The sequence below is a fragment of the Bufo bufo genome, chromosome 1, assembly GCF_905171765.1.
Source record: "Bufo bufo chromosome 1, aBufBuf1.1, whole genome shotgun sequence".
Classification (NCBI taxonomy): Eukaryota; Metazoa; Chordata; class Amphibia; order Anura; family Bufonidae; genus Bufo; species Bufo bufo.
In genome coordinates, this window is record NC_053389.1 from 297,943,856 (window position 1) to 297,962,246 (window position 18,391).

At 41.5% G+C, this 18,391-nt stretch overlaps 1 protein-coding gene across 3 annotated transcripts in view; it reads left to right on the forward strand.

The window, feature by feature from the left end:
* Window positions 1–18,391, forward strand: part of RNF130 (ring finger protein 130) — a 259,424-nt gene that overhangs the window by 74,624 nt on the left and 166,409 nt on the right. For all 3 annotated transcript variants that reach the window (XM_040440821.1, XM_040440813.1, XM_040440828.1), the window contains exon 2: window positions 6,639–6,833. In XM_040440821.1, coding sequence (XP_040296755.1) covers window positions 6,639–6,833 — 195 coding nt within the window. The remainder of the gene's footprint in view (window positions 1–6,638; window positions 6,834–18,391) is intronic.

Sequence of the window (18,391 nt, forward strand, 5' to 3'; positions counted from 1 at the left end):
TTGGGTGGCTGAGAGCATCGTTGTATTAACCCTTTCAGTACCGAGCCAATTTTCACCTTAAATCTCAGTCTAATTTTTGCAAATCTGACGTGTCACTTTATGTGGTATTAACTTTGGAACGCTTTTACCTATCCAAGCCATTCTGAGATTGTTTTCTCGTGACAAATTGTACTTCATGACGGTGGTAAATTTCAGTCGATATATTTATAAAATAATCCAAAATTCCCCAAAAATTTGAAAAAATTCACAATTTTCTAAATTCGAATTTTTCTACTTTTAAGACAGATAGTAATACCTCATAACTAGTTATCAGTAAACTTTTTTCCATATGTCTGCTTCATGTTGGCATGATTTTGTAAATGTAATTTTATTTTTTTAGGACGTTAGAAGGCTTCAAATTTTAGAAGCAATTTTTCAAATTTTCAACAAAATTTCCAAAACCATTTTTTTAAGCACCAATTCAGTTATAAAGTGATTTTGAGGGGCTTACATAATGGAAACCACCTATATATGTCCCCATTTTAGAAACTACACCCCTCAAATTATTGAAAACTGATGTTACAAACTGTATTAACCCTTGAGGTGTTCCACAAGAATTAAAGGAAAATGGAGGTGAAATTTCAAAATTTCACTTTTTGGGTAGATTTTTTTTGTTAATCAATTTTTTTCTTGCAACACAGCAAGGGTTAGACCACAGCAACATAGACCTCAAATATACATTACTCTGATTCTGCAGTTTACAGAAATACCCCATATGTGGTGGTAAACTGCTCTATGGACACATGGCAGTGGTCAGAAGGAAAGGAGCGCCATATGGATTTTGGAGGCAGATTTTGGTAGAATGGTTTTTGGGCACCATTTTGTATTTGAAGAGACCCTGATGTACCCCTACAGTGGAAACCCTCAAAAAGTGACCCCATTTTGAAAACTACACCCCTTAAAGAATATATTAAGGGGGGTATTGAGCACTTTAACCCCCTAAGCGTTTTAGGGAATTTGGAAACACTTGGCTGTGAAAATGAAAAGTTTCATTTCTTCCAATAGAATGTTGCTTTAGCCCCAAATTTTTCATTTTCACAAGGGGTAACAGGGGAAAAAGCACCCCATAATTTGTTACCCATTTTCTCCTGGATACGGCAACACCCCATATGTGGTAGTAACACTGCTGTGGGGGCTTATGGCATGATTCAGAATGGAAGGTGCACCATGTGGCTTTTGCAGTGCAGATTTTGATGGATTGGTTTGTGGGTGCCATAGTTTTTTATTGTTTGAGTGATTGTCTTATGTGGTGGCTCATTTTTTTGCATGATGAGTTGATGCTTTCATTGGTACCATTTTGGGGTACAAAAGACTTTTTGATCGCTTGCTATTGCACTTTTTGTGAGGCAAGGTGTCAAAAAATTTCTGTTTTGGCATAGTTTTTATATATATATATATATATATATATATATATATATATATATATATATATATTATAATTTTTTTTTTTTTTTTTACAGCATTCACCTGAGGGTCCATCTCATGTGACATTTTTATAGAGCAGGTTGTTACGGACGCGGCAATACCGTATTTTAATTTTTAAGTTTTACACAGTATAAAAGCATTTTTGAACAAAATAAAATCTTCTTTGTGTTGTTAAAATCTTCTATGATGCTGTGTGCTCCCGTGTGCACGATCAATGCCGCTCCGGGACTTATGGCCCACTCACAGACCGTATATCTTGGAGGGCATACAGTCGTGTGCAAGAGGCCTTAGTCTAGTGAAGGGGTGACGGACAAAGTGAAGCGACATCTCAAGACAGAAGTGTTAACTTCTTTTACCTCACTAGAAAAGTCTCCAGAGAGGGGCATGGCTTAAATGTGGCAAATTGCGCAAAATATGTGTAACATAGCTAGTCTACCACACGGCGTGAGCCACTGTGATAAATTTGGCACGTCTTCTGACTGCCTGGTCTAGTAATAAGCTGTCTGAATCTGCAATTTTAATTTAAACTGCTGTTAAAAAATGAAATTGTTGTTGCGATGAGCACCAAGACCGTATCGATAAATTAGGTCCTGAATCAATGGCTGTAGTTTTGGGTAGGGGCCACAATCTGCAGTAAGGCCGATTTTCACATCACCGTTTATTTTTCCATTCTTCTAATCTGTACAACATGGCTGCTTTCTTCCAAAAACAGTGCTGTACCTGTCTATAGGGCACATCTGTATTGCAGCTCAGCTTTACACAGGACTGGCATGTGTGCCCAGGTTCACTGCTTTATTTGTATATTGTTGGCACATGCATTGACATGCATTTCTCCCTGTGTCAGTTCCTTATTCTGTTACCTGTTTTTTTTTTTTCTACATTGCCATTTTTTCCTTCTGACATTTTTAATGCCTACAGGAAAGTTGTAGATAATTGATGATCCTGAAAGAAGGCCAACGATAATTTATTTCACAGAACTGGCTGGTAGGGAAAATGGTATGTTAACTCCAGCACTCAGCCTGAAAATTAGAAACTGCCACGTGAGAGAAAACAGACAGCAGCTGTAGGTTGCACATAATCTGGGTTTTATTATGCTGCCATTATTCTTGTCCTTCTAGAGATCTGATGTTTTCCACAAGGCAAATGTGGACAGGTACATGACTTGTGTCACAATCATAATTCCTTTATTCCTGTTAATATTACACATTTTTCACTAATGAGAAAAAAATCTAGAAACATATTTTTTTTCTTTGGCTTCAGTTGTTCTACATCTACCTCATTAATGCTTCCCCTTTACGGGTTGTTACATGGCAGTCGTCCAAGTGCCGACTGGGTGACTACCCTCTTTGGGCTTAGGTTTCAGGGTAATGTGGTCACGCAGCTAGTAGGAGCAGCACACAATTTTCCTCCAGAGTAAGGCCTCTTGCACACGACCGTATGTATTTTGCGGTCCGCAAAAAATACAGATGACGTCCATGTGTATTCCGTATTTTGCAGTACGGAACAGCTGGCCCCTAATAGAACAGTCCTATCCTTGTCCGTAATGCGGACAATAATAGGATATGTTCTATTTTTTTGCGGAACAGAAATACGGACACACAGAAATGGAATGCACACGGAGTACCTTCTGGTTTTTTTTGCGGACCCATTGAAATGAATGGTTCCGTATATGGTCCGAAAAAAAGACTGAACGGACACTGAAAGAAAATACGTTTGTGTGCATGAGCCCTAACGCAGTATACCCTAGTACTATTCCCTGATCTTTCCCTGTATATATTACCGTTTCCTGATCTCTCCCTGTATATTATGGAGTACTTCCGCCCTATTTTTCATTACGAATGATGTAGACATAGATAGTAGGTCTTCCTGCCTCTCCCTGTGTGGCAAGTATTGCTGTGTCCTCTCTTTCAGTAGAAACCAAACAGGATGGCTTGTTGGACTGAAAATAGTAATCATTTCAACTTTTAATCAATATGCAAATTAGCTGTTGAGTGCACTGAGGGCGTTCCTGCTGTTCTCGGTGCATACCTCCTTTCTCTGGACAATCTGTCCCTTTAGGCCGTTGATTGACAGGGTCAGGCATTAGGCATGTCATTTCACCTGACCCTGTATTCTTGCACATGATTTAACATTGGCGCATGTGCAGTACAGGCCCAAGTCTCTATTGGGAATAGAATAAGTGCACTGCGCATGTGCTAATGTTGAATCAAAAAGGGTGAGGATACAAAGCCAGGCAATATGGACAATAACAATACATTAGTAAGTGGTTTGTATTAACTTTCTATACATAAATGCCATTTGCTGAAGGGAGACAACGCTTCATCTTGAGATTTAAATAATAGGTAATTTTCTGACGACACAGTAGCCTTAAAGTGGTTTTCAGGGAGTTTAATATTGATGACCTGTAGGATAGTATAAGTCCTCAGTATCTGATCGGTGGGGATTTGACACGCAGTGCCCTAGCCAATCAACTATGTAAAGAGGCTAAAGCCTGCCCACAGCTTGCCGAGCACAGCGTCATACATTGAATAACAGATAGGCCATCACTAATAAAGTCCAGAAAATCCCTTTTTTTGGGCTTTGTGTATACACAGTAGAAGTATAGATCATCTGTCCTTTCCTCACATTATATCTGTTTAGAATTATTGGTAGGACTTTGACTTTCTTGTTCTTCTGTGAAGTCTATGGCTGCTTGAGACTGAAATAACTGTTATTTCCTAAGTGGCCGCGTTCTCATTTGACAGCTAATTGAATATCCGTACATGAAATAGCGAAACAAATCAGCCCTTTAGTCACCGCTGCCCATAACATTCAATTCCTTTAATCTCCACTAAAGACGCGCTACAAAAGAGACGAAGAGCCGTCTTTCTTCTTCACCGATTCAGCATGATCTAATTGTAAAGTGATTTTTAGATATTTTGCTTCCTTCTCTCCAAGGTGATGTATTTGTGGCAGGTGGAAGAACAAAGAACGGTATTATATGCATTAAAGTGTTTATAGAGAGTGCATGGATTTTTCATCTCCTGCTTTAGTTAGAACATGAACAGGGTTTTTAAAAGATGTTCTCAGCGGTTATGTACAATGCTATCATTATCACACTCCTGTATTACAGCCCCATTTCATGTTGTATTATGGCAGTATAATATAAGGCAACCAAGTTATTGATGTATCTGTACCGGTCACTTCTGTGTTGCTCCCATTATCTACAGGCTCCTGTTGTGCCCTGTGTTGCGCAGTTATTGTACACATAATACAGGTTTTTTATAGCCAGACACAGATTTATATATTTGTTATTTCTGTGTCTGAACAGACATAAAAATAATTGTCACACTGATTTACCAACCCCTTTAATTATAGAAGGTAACTCCATAAAGGGATAATACCCCTTGTATGAGTCAGTCAGAGAGCTCCCACTCTGGACTCAAGTCTTTTCAAAGGGTGCCTTGTATTACTACAATTCTGATCACAGGTAATTAGCTGCTGATGACTGATTGCCACTGGGAGTGACAACAGCCTTTTATAGTGGTTCTGGCTCATGATAGGAGGCCTGAATGGATGACCCCTTTCTATTAATTGAACTAATGGGGCAGATGGAAAGAGGATTAAAGGATATGCCCCCAATGTCTGATACGTGCGAGTCCCGGCACCTATTCTTACAACGGAGCCGGCAAAGTACTGGAGGGTGCACCGTGCATTTGCATCCGCCCTCTATTCATTCCTATGGAAGCGTCAAAAATAGCCAAGCGACGCACTCAACTTGGCTATTTTCACACTCTGTGTGCCCTCCAGGACTTTGCCTACTCCATTCTAAGTATAAATGTGGATCCCAGAGGTGAGACCCTCTCCTATCAGGCATTGGTAGCATGCCCTAGCAATATGAGTTTTCAGCCTTGTATGCAAGGTATGTGCCTGCTTCCTGACCCTTGCAGAGCCCTTTGGTTTGGTTGGATTGCTTGGAAGTAGGTCATGGGGCCTTTCTTCTTTTCCGGGGTCTGTAATAGACTGAATTCTTGTACACTTTTTTTTGTTGGACTTTGTAACGGAAAGTACAGTTTCGAACCTCAATCCGTAAACATCCTACACATTTGTAGTAATGTACTGTATGAAGCCAGGTTGAGTAACAGACTGAGAGGCGTAACACTAACTCTGACTCCAGTAATAAAGTCAAAGCAGTTTAGAATCTGTTTCCAGTTCATGGATGAAAACAGGGACTGGTTGGGATTTTATGGTTCTGGGTGTTTATTGAAACTTATCTGCTATGGACAGACAGGGTGGAGGTCAGGATGTAGCCACCTCTCGAGTTCTTCTACACCAAACTCCTCAAACCATGTCTTTATAGACCTCACTTTGTGCACAGGGACACAGTCAAGATGGAACTGAAAATGTCCTTCACCAAACTGATGTCACAAAGATAGAATCATAAAATGTCTATGCATGCCATAGCATTGACATTACCCTTCACTGGAACTAAGGTGCCACACCCTGAAATACAACCCCATACCTTATTCCTACCTCCTAAGCACTATGCATTCTTGTGTAGAGGTAGAGTTCTTTAGATGTTGCCAACCCCAGATTCGTCCATCAGACTTCTTGATGATCAAACATGATTCGTGATTCTAGAGTCTACCGACAGCTGATGCTTGCCATTGGTGACTCTTGGTGATCTTGTATGCAGCTACTCAACCATGACAACCATGGAAACTCGTTTCAAGAAGCTCCTGATGCACATTTCTTGTGTAGATGTCACTTGCTGAATCAGTTTGTAACTCTATAGCTAGTGGTACAACAGAGGATAGACTATATACAGTGCACCAGTGGCCCCAATTTGCGTGGTTCGTGCTTTTTGGTTGAGCTGTTGGTATTCCTAGATGCTTCCACTTGGCAATACACGGACCAAGGCAGATCTAAGAACTTCATTAACTGAATTGTATCAAAGATTGCATCTGAGCTTTTCTGTACACCCCATACCACCACTAATGTTTGTCTGTGGAGATTACATGGCTGTGTGCTTGATTTAATCCCCGGTGAATGTGGCTGAGATAGCTGAATTCTAAAATGTGGAAACTTGATGCATGACAATAGTCTCCTATCTCCTTAATCCCAGGTGAAAACAAATGTTAGTTGACACCATTTTGTTTTCCTCATTGACACTGTTTTTCTTTTTATTTTGGCAGCTCCAGACAGACAGGGTTGTGACTCGCACATACGTTTCCCTGTGCCTCCAAACACCAAGCACTGGATTGCTCTTCTGCAGCGTGGAAACTGTACGTTCAAAGAGAAAATCCTGAGAGCGGCATCCCATAATGCTACTGCTGTGGTCATCTATAACAACATTTCAAATGAAGATACCGTGACCATGACCCATCAAGGTAAGGTCCATGTCATTATAACTGAATTCAGCACAACCTGTAATTATACTAATATCTGAGGGGCTGTCTTTTTTAAATCCCTATATGTAAATTATGATTTGGTAGTACATAAATGTTCAATTATTATGTCATACGATGTGATCTTAAAGGAAAGCTTCCATCAGAAAGGGTTAAATAAGACCTTCTATACAGATACGTTTTCTGGTGTTGTGAGGGGAATATGTTATCTGCAAGGTAATCCACATGATGATAGGTGTAGAATTGACAGACAGTATGACAGATGACAACTGTCTTAGGCTACTTTCACACTATCGTTCTTGCTGGATCTGGCAGGGTTCAGCAAAAACGCTTCCGTTATTGATAATACAACCGTCTGCATCCGTTATGAACGGATCAGTTTGTATTATCTTTAACATAGCCAAGACGGATCCGTTATGAACTCCATTGAACATCAATGGGGGACGGATCTGTTTTCTATTGTGTCAGGGAAAACGGATCCGCCCCTTTGACTTGCATTGTGTGCCAGGACGGATCCGTTTTGCTCCGCATCCCAGGACGGAAATCAAACTGCAGCATGCTGCGGTTTGCTCTCCGGTATGAGAACAGAATGGAATGCATTTTGGAGCATTCAGTTCTGTTCCGTTACATTTGGTCCCCATTGACAATGAATAGGGACAAAACGAAGGGCCAGAAAACTATCCAAAAACTTTATATAAAATATTCACATATGGTTTAAATATGTGATAAAAAGAAACTTTTATGACATTGTACCTTTAACTATAGTAGTATCCTCTATAGTGTGTACATTAGTATTACAATAGAACATATATCTGTTTTAGTTGTATGAATATATGAATGTGCCAGTCATAATGGCCACGTACTGGCAGGTATAATTGGTATTGCGTACTAGCAAATGTTGAAGAAGGTTAAAGTCTATTTACTTCATTAAATAATTAGCACAAAATAGCAATAGTGCCCACATAAAGTCAACCATAGTGCCCATAATACCAGCCGTAGAGCTCAAAACCATATAGCTGGAAAGGCCAAAACACACTCAATTGTAAGAGGCAGACCAATTCAGAAGCCAGTTTAATTTTTAAGTGGAACATCAGTAGAAATCAAACAAAAAAGCTAGGCCCCAGCCTTAGTGTCTGCATCATGCCAACTTTGGTGCCCACTGCCAAACCCTGGATACCACATTCTTGATGTATAACACATCTTGTGCATTCTGGAGTGCTGATAACTCACATAAGATACTTCTGTCCAGCAGGAGCATTCCTTACTGACTGCAGTTGTGGTAGGTTCACATAGACTTTTTGGAGGACGTTTTGAGGCAGAGTTTCTCGCTGGCTTTTCTGTCAAAGCCAGAGGTGGGTTTAAAAGGAATGGGAAATTTAAAGGAAGGATTTATACTTCTTCCTGTTGTATCCACTTCTGGCTTTGGCTGAAAAAAACTGCACGGAAATCTGCATCTAAACCTCCTCCAAAAAACTGTGTGGACTGTGCATGGCTGATTTCTTGAAGGAAAGCTCATCCACAGATTTTCTCTTTGGTGTTTTGGGGATCAAATATCATGCCCCACTCCATCACCCCCTGCATCTGGCACAACAACGTGTGCAGTGTCCCTTTTGATTTTTGTCTCATTTGGGCTTCAAAAAAATATTCCCAGTGTTAGTATGAGAAAGTAAGACAATTGGCTTGGGGCTGGGTTCCTCGCTGCCCTGCCTTGTGGATAATATTGGCTGCAGGACAACAGCCGTGGAGGTCTGTAATTGCTTCAGAAAGAGTGTCATATTTGCAAATGTGTATTGATGTTCTCCTTGGAAGAAACGGACAATTTACCATCTTATCACTATCTACTTCATCATCTCTGGCAATCTTAACTGCGTTCCCTCAGAAGCATTGCTTAGTATCTGGTTAGATAAATGCTGCAGTAGGATTTATCCTCGTCTACGATAACAAGTCTATTAAAGCGGACATGTATGCTGAATATGCTGCACTGTGTAACATCTGCGGGTTACAGACACTGGTCTATACACCACTTTATGGCTAAAAGAAGCAATGAAAGAATACACTGAACCCATAGTTGGCTATGTTGATGATGGGGGCGCCCCCTACCTTTTGCTGTGAATGACAGGTGTGTCACACCCTAGTGTAGGTCCTGTGGTGGCAGAAGATGACAGATTTTTTCTTTTGGTGTTCTTGGAATCTTATGCCCCACCCCATCAGACCCTGCTCTGAGCATAACCTGTTGTATGCATGTATACATAACAGCCTGTAAGGGCCCTACACATGCCTATAGAGGGGGAAGTGGTTGGGAATGATTATTCATCACTTGTTAGCTGCATATAAATGCAATGATGATTGTGATGTATATGGGGATGAATGATCGTTAATACGATTGTTCGTCCCTATAAAGTTTTCTTGTTTTTTGATGCAGCGACGATTTTGATGTATATGGAAATGAATTATCGTTAATACGATTGTTCGTCCCTATGAAGTTTTCTTGTTTTTTGATGCAGGGACGATTGTGATGTATATGGGGATGAATGATCGTTACTACAATTGTTCTTCCCCATAAAGTTTTCTTGTTTTTTGACACTACATTTCTTTTTGGTGCCACATATAAGATTTTATCGAGCGATCGTTGTCACATTTACACTACCCAGTTATCAGCAACAAACTTTTGTACAAATGGTCATCCCCGGTAATTGCCCCAATCCTTGACCTGTGTAAAAAGGCTCTAAAAAGGACACACATTCTTTATCATCTTTGTCAATTGTTAACAGTTTAGTAAATTGACATATCCATGTATCTGATAGATGTGACAGTCACATCATACCAGATGAAATCAGGACTAGATACATTTTTGGGCAGGGTTTACCGCTGTTCTTCAGTTTTCTATGACTTCTGTGTCATTCTATAACTTTATAACTACCGTATAGCTACTTTATACTACATTGCAATAACTATAATTGTTAGAAACTATTTGTAACTTGCTTGGTTCTGTCCACGTACAAGGTTTCCAAGAAGGAATAGAAGTACATCCAGCAGCTTCTACCGTCAAGACCTTGGGGGATAGGTTAATGATTGAACAAAACTCTATCCAAAGAGCAGTAGCAGAGCAGATCTGGCAAGCCCCTTCATTCCCCAGGTTCCCAAGAGGTGTTTGCCATCAGGTATCTCCACCTCAGCAGCTACACTGTTTAACCCCTTCCCAGGACTGGGGTGTTTGCTGTATATGGTTCGCTGGTCACATTTGTTTTTGTACTGGTATGTTCCATATATTATAGAAATTATTATTACTGTTCTATTACTTGTTCTATCTCAATGACATAGTCCAGGATTAGTCCTCATGCACATGACCGTATTTTGCATCCGTGTCCAATCCGCATTTTTTGTGGATTGCACAGGACAGTGGACAGTACATGGATGTCATCCGTGTGCTCTCTGCATCGGTATGCTTGAGGCTTTATATAGATAGATGAAAACAGTGCATTGCTCTCCACATACCATAGCTGGGCACAAGGATTGCAAGACGGACATTTAGCTCCCATAGAGACTGTTCGTTCTTCTCTCTATGTCACTGTACATGTATGACCACTTTGAACCATTGTAACAGCCAATATGGACTGAAATGTGTATGGCTGTGTCTGTGGAACAATCGTTCACCAGACAATTATTCATTCAGCATTCTCTCATATCTCAGCCTACTAATCTAAAGTGTGTGGTCACCTCTAATGCTGTGTGTACACCAGATCCTGCACTGTACACTCTGGTGTGGCACCCACCCGCGCTCAGGAACCCTAGTAGTGGCACTGAGGGATCTCAAAAGAAGCTATGTTGGTAGTAAAGCCTGAGATCTTCTGCGTAAATGTAAGACACTGCTGGGTGGTAGCCGCCATTTGGGCTTGACTGTATGGACTGTAGGGTTCTCTGTTCCATAGGTTTTTCTTTTGGCATGGTTTTGGTTTTATTGTTGTGTATAGATGGAGGGCACACAAAATATCTGGGGCCATGTGGACTGAACAATAAATATTTATTAATATACACTCACCTAAAGAATTATTAGGAACACCTGTTCTATTTCTCATTAATGCAATTATCTTGTCAACCAATCACATGGCAGTTGCTTCAATGCATTTAGGGGGATGGTCCTGGTCAAGACAATCTCCTGAACTCCAAACTGAATGTCAGAATGGGAAAGAAAGGTGATTTAAGCAATTTTGAGCGTGGCATGGTTGTTGGTGCCAGACGGGCCAGTCTGAGTATTTCACAATCTGCTCAGTTACTGGGATTTTCACGCACAACCATTTCTAGGGTTTACAAAGAATGGTGTGAAAAGGGAAAAACATCCAGTATGCGGCAGTCCTGTGGGCAAAAATGCCTTGTGGATGCTAGAGGTCAGAGGAGAATGGGCCGACTGATTCAAGCTGATAGAAGAGCAACGTTGACTGAAATAACCACTCGTTACAACCGAGGTATGCAGCAAAGCATTTGTGAAGCCACAACACGCACAACCTTGAGGCGGATGGGCTACAACAGCAGAAGACCCCACCGGGTACCACTCATCTCCACTACAAATAGGAAAAAGAGGCTACAATTTGCACGAGCTCACCAAAATTGGACTGTTGAAGACTGGAAAAATGTTTCCTGGTCTGATGAGTCTCGATTTCTGTTGAGACATTCAAATGGTAAAGTCTGAATTTGGTGTAAACAGAATGAGAACATGTATCCATCCTCTGATGGCTACTTCCAGCAGGATAATGCACCATGTCACAAAGCTCGAATCATTTCAAATTGGTTTCTTGAACATATCAATGAGTTCACTGTACCAAAATGGCCCCCATAGTCACCAGATCTCAACCCAATAGAGCATCTTTGGGATGTGGTGGAACGGGAGCTTCGTGCCCTGGATGTGCATCCCTCAAATCTCCATCAACTGCAAGATGCTATCCTATCAATATGGGCCAACATTTCTAAAGAATGCTATCAGCACCTTGTTGAATCAATGCCACGTAGAATTAAGGCAGTTCTGTAGGCAAAAGGGGGTCCAACACCGTATTAGTATGGTGTTCCTAATAATTCTTTAGGTGAGTGTATAAAAAACCTATTTATACATAGATAAAAAGTCAGCAATCCATACCATGAGGGATAAATAATAAAACCAGAGTCATGTATCTGCAGAATAAATATGATACTTCAATAGTTGGTCAATGTCAAATAATTGCACTTGGTTATAAGTGAACAGATCGCTCATATAAAGCAGCGTATCTGTAAAGAAAATGTCCTGCTCAGCAGATCCACACCTCTTCAAGATCTCAAATGAAAGCACCTGTTTTCCTCACAATTTTAACAGCACTCCGTGGTTCACTTTTCACACCCAAATTTGTTATAATGCGGACACATACACACTGATATTTTTTGTGTACATTACCGGTCCGGTGGGAGTTGTGGCTGCACAATTGGAGTTTCACTACGGGACTGAGGAGTCTGCGTTGGATCTTTCAGCGTGGAGTCACGTTCTACTCTCACTACGTGGCGTCCCACGTGTGTTAAAGTGAATCACGTGACTCAGTCCATCAGCTGTGTGATGATACTAGTCCTAGTAGACTCTGAAAAAGCTGGTGCCGGAAGAGAAGAAAACGGCCAAAAAAGTAACTTCTAAACGATGAAACCTTATTGTATAGCTTTGATAAAATGGCTCCTTGTTGGTCCTTGCTGTGTACCAAACGCGTTTCGGAACAACACTGTTCCTTCTTCAGTGGTCAATAATTCTTTAGGTGAGTGTATATGGTCTATTATGAGCCATATATTGCAGGATACAGATCCGACCCAGGTTTTCATTTAGACACAGCTGAAATACAATCAATTGGGGCAGACACCCTATAAAAAGACCTCCATATCAGTCATTTGCTGTTGACCACTGAAGAAGGAACAGTGTTGTTCCGAAACGCGTTTGGTACACAGCAAGGACCAACAAGGAGCCATTTTATCAAAGCTATACAATAAGGATTCATCGTTTACAAGTTACTTTTTTGGTCGTTTTCTTCTCTTCCCGCACCAGCTTTTTCAGAGACTACTAGTACTAGTTTCATCACACAGCTGATGGACTGAGTCACGTGATTCACTTTAACACACGTGGGATGCCACATAGTGAGAGTAGAACGTGACTCCATGCTGAAAGATCCAACACCGACTCCTCAGTCCCGCAGTGAAACTCCAATTGTCCAGCCACAACCCCCACTGGACCGGTAATGTACACAAAAAATATCTCTGTGTATGTGTCCGCATTATTACAAGTTTGGGTGTGAAAAGTGAACCACGGAAAATTGTGAGGAAAACAGGTGCTTTCATTTGGGATCTTGAAGAGGTGTGGATCTGCTGAGCAGGACATTTTCTTTACAGATACGCTGCTTTATATGAACGATCTGTTCACTTATAACCAAGTGCAATTATTTGACATTGACTAACTATTGAAGTATCATATTTATTCTGCAGATATATGACTCTGGTATTAATATTTATCCCTCATGGTATGGATTGCTGATTTTTTATCTATGTATAAATAGGTTTTTTATATATTAATAAATATTTATTGTTCAGTCCACATGGCACCAGATATTTTGTGTGCCCTCCATCTATACACAACAATTTAATCTTCTTGCTACAACCTGGGGTGGGTTGTGGAGTGAGCACCTACAGTACAGACCAAAAGTTTGGACACACCTTCTCATTCAAAGAGTTTTCTTTATTTTCAGGACTATGAAAATTGTAGATTCACACTGAAGGCATCAAAACTATGAATTAACACGTGGAATTATATACACAACAAACAAGTGTGAAACAACTGAAAATATGTAATATTCTAGGTTCTTCAAAGTAGACACCTTTTGCTTTGATTACTGCTTTGCACACTCTTGGCATTCTCTTGATGAGCTTCAAGAGGTAGACCCCTGAAATGTTTTTCACTTCACAGGTGTGCCCTGTCAGGTTTAATAAGTGTGATTTCTTGCCTTTATAAATGGGGTTCCGACCATCAGTTTACGTTGAGGAGAAGTCAGGTGGTTACACAGCTGATAGTCCTACTGAATAGACTGTTAGAATTTGTATTATGGCAAGAAAAAAGCATATAAGTAAAGAAAAACGAGTGGCCATCATTACTTTAAGAAATGAAGGTCAGTCAGTCAGCCGAAAAATTGGGAAAACTTTGAAAGTAAGGGCTATTTGACCATGAAGGAGAGTGATGGGGTGCTGCGCCAGATGACCTGGCCTCCACAGTCACCGGACCTGAACCCAATCGAGATGGTTTGGGGTGAGCTCGACCGCAGAGTGAAGGCAAAAGGGCCAACAAGTGCTAAGCATCTCTGGGAACTCCTTCAAGACTGTTGGAAGACCATTTCAGGGGACTACCTCTAGAAGCTCATCAAGAGAATGCCAAGAGTGTGCAAAGCAGTAATCAAAGCAAAAGTTGGCTACTTTGAAGAACCTAGAATATGACATATTTTCAGTTGTTTCACACTTGTTTGTTATGTATATAATTCCACATGTGTTAATTCATAGTTTTGATGCCTTCATAGTCATGAAAATAAAGAAAACTCTTTGAATGAGAAGGTGTGTCTAAACTTTTGGTCTGTACTGTATATATATCCACTCACCAAGTGTAGCCACTACTACTTTTACTATATGGTTTTGGTTTTGTTTGTTTTTTGTTTTTGCATTTCAGCACTAGAACATTCTGTATCCAGCATAGGCTACTGCCACACATAATGTCCTTGCTGCCTCACTGTGTATATTACGTACAGTTTCAAGGGTCTTTTCAGCCACCTTCATTCTAGTTTTGTGTGGTAAAGGGGAATGAATAACCATGGGCTAGATCGACCTCTGCTAAAATGTTTCCTGTTTTGCCGTCTTCCTCCCACTTTCTTCTAGGCGTCTCCAGTGTAAACAAGGTGTTCTTTTTATAGTTCTCAGTTATATAAGGAATGGTGCTGAAGGATGCCAGGCCACGTGACCACATCCTCCTTGGTTTCCAGGTGATAGTGGTGTCTGGTATCACTGCTTGTGATCTTTGTACAAGTTAGCAGATCTTTCAATACTCTTGTTTTTTTAAATTTAAGAAAGAACTTTTTTTCAATCCTTCCCGTTTTCTGGGGACAGAGTGGGAAGAAGGGAATGAAGGGGCAACATGTGAGCAAGCAGTTCTGAACATCAGTCCTTTCTGAGATCCAAAAGATATTCAGGGGGGAACTATGCAGGAACTTGGCAAGTATTCAATATTCCTGAAGCATTGCATATTGCCTTGCTACTATAAGTGTGTCTGACTTAGACAAGTAAACTCTTCCAGCTTTGCTCAGAGTCACCCCTGGCACATGGTCATCGTGTCAGTTCAACCAGGTCCAGGCCGCTGCTCCCAGCACTGCTTCCCTGTACTCAGTTGCATCTGCATCCCCAGGAAGGAGATGCAATTGAACAGCTACTACAGCACTGGTGGCACAAAGGAACCGTTAGTTCCCTGCACCATTTGACACAGGCAGCATGATGACGTCACTGCACCTTCCTGTAATGTTCACAGGCCTGCACTGCAAGATGACAACACAGGACCAGGGACAGGTGAGTATATTTTAACCGTGGGGCACAGAATGTATACAGGTTGCACAAAACATATGGACTATATACAGGGGGCACTGTAGACAAGGTACTATATACAGGGGACAGAGACTGTATGGCACTATATACAAGGGGCATGATGCATTATGTACGGGGGGCAAAACGTATGGCACTAGGTAGAAGGGGCAGACAGCATGAGGCACAGAACATTAGACACTCTGTACTGGGGCACAGAGCATGAGGTAGTGTATAAAAGTGGTACAGAATGTATGGGAGTATATACAAGGGGCAGAGAGCAATGAGCACTATATACAGGGGGCACAGAACATTAGGCACACTATACCTGGGGTACAGAACATATAGCCGTATATACAAGGGGCACTGTCTGCTCCTGGCTTATCTTTTTGAAAGCCTGAAGGATTTTAACAGTACAACATATCTGTTTGTAACCGGGGAGTCTGTTGGGATTTCACACCGCCCAGGGTTCGGGCATTATGAAGCTCCTGACAGCTTCCCTTAAAAGGGCTTGTCCACTTTTTGCTATCCTTTTTTCAGACTGCCCAGCATGGCCAGACCCTCGGTAGGGAGCATACTTGCCCGATTCCCGCTGCTAGGTTCAGGCTCCATCGCACCTCCTTGTTAGCTGCTTATCCTGGCCTGTACCCACGTCCATGTCCTGTTTGAATTGAGTCACGTGACGGCCACAGCCAATGACTAGCCGTAGCAGCTAAGTTAAGAAAATGAAAATACTTAAATATTACTTTATTATAAATATATTCCCAAATGCCTTTCATTAGTTATAATGGCTCGTTTTATCTGGGGAGCAATCATTAGAAGAAATAAAATGGATGCCGTGCTATCAGTACACACAAAACTTGTCCTAATCACACAGCAGGACAAGTTACTTCACAACACTGAGCTAAAGAGCTGACTCATCCTCCTCTCTGTTCTACTAGGGATTATGACCCTGAATACTGCTGATAAGATCTTCAGCTTAATCTCTGTAGGAATGGAGTTCATTAGGGGACATGAAGTACAGAGAGGAAGTGGGGATGTGGATAATGAGCAGCAGCACTTGTATGCAGTCTCCATTGAGAATATATTTATTATAAATTTAATATTTAAGTATTTTCATTTTTTTTTAAATTCCCAGAGAACCCCTTTTAAAGGGGTTCTGCAGTTTTTTTAAACTGATGATCTATCCTCTGGATAGATCATCAGCATCTGATCGGCGGGGGTCCGACACCCGGGACAGAGCTTAGCCCCAAGTGAACAGAGGTTAGTCCCGCCCAGGCCATTGATACTAGTCGTGACGTCACTGGGCCTGCGGTAAACAGCGAGAAGGCCGCGGCACTACTGCCAGCACCACTGCCTTCTCAAACAGCTGAACACCCGGAACCCCTGCCGATCAGATGCTGATGATCTATCCAGAGGAAAAAAACTGCAGAACCCCTTTAAGCTTGATATTGTATAAGGGGGTGCTTTATATGGACATAATACAAGTGCATTTTTCTATCCATTTTATGGCTGCAAAATTTGGCTATATCCAGTATTCGAACATCAAGATCGCCTTAGGGCCTTGTTCACATTTCCATTTTTCATTGACCCATCGATTTGAATGTGTCTGTTCAGACATCAGTATTTTTTTTTACTGATAGTAGGACATGCACTAGTTTGGTCCGTGGTGTGGACCAAACATGCCCGTTATAGTCTATGGATCCGTAAAAAAACACGGATGGCAACTCTGAATGTGTAAAAAGGCAGGTATTCCAGCCGCATGAAAGGGGCCTAATTATTCTCGTTCTTTTATTTGATTACCATGATTTGCCAAGCATTATTTGCTGAATGTAATACCTGTTGGCATCTACTTTAGGCCTCTGACTACCACTTCTACTGCAGTGACCGACCAGCCCAGAGACATCTCATATGGTACTTTTGTTTAAATGGCATTTGAGCTGCGCATGTCCCCAGTGCTCTGTGGTCTCCTCACTGTCATTGTCTTCTTTCCTTTGTTTCTGTGTGTCAGTTTCAGAATGAACAGTAGGTGTGAAAACATAAGTAAAGGTCCCTTTACACTGGCCAATTCAGCAGGTGATTGTCCTGAAGGAAGCGTTTCTTTACGACATTCTCCTGTTCGTCAGTGGAGTAGACTGGGGCATTTACATGCCGCGATCTCCTTCACTTTTCCCCATACAGGCTCATTTGCCGGCAGCAGAGCGCAATTAGACAGCACGATCTGTTGCCAGCAAATGGCGATTTACAGTAGGTGCCTACACAAACAATCAAACAATCCAATTACCGATAATTGAACTTTTCTTTCGTTCATCAGGTAATCATCGGCACCTTGTCACCCCCAGATAATTGATAACGAGCGTTCCTATGAGTAATTCTCGTTAAAGGAAGGCCACAGTCTTTGTTTACTGGTGCAAGTATAAGGGTTTGAGATGCAAGTCAATTGGGATAATTTAGCAGGCTATTCACAGCAATTCTTTCACGGCAATAGCTTTCTCGTCAGCGGTGGAGACCACTGTATTTACATGCAGCGATCTCCTCCACAGTATGGGGAGAAGTGATCACCAATACCATCGCTCGTCGCCATGCAGACTTGTTGTTTGCCGGCAGCAGAGCATGTTTAGACAGCACGATCTGCTTCCAGCAAATGACGATTTAGGTGCCTACCTGACAAACAAATGTTTCAGTTGTTCATTGGGTAATTGGCGGCACCTTGACACTGGCAGATAATTGCTAACAATTTTCTGGCGGATTCTCAGCCTGTGTAAGGCTCTTGGCAGACGAGTGTGCGTCACGCTGCCAGTCCGCAGCGCAGCTCCCGGCCTGGCCTCCCAGCGCTGCCAGAGTCATATAGCATTATATTGATTTATGATGCTATGTAACCCTTAGGCCTCTTTCACACGGGCGTCGCGTGTGAGGGCCGGATAGGATGCGGG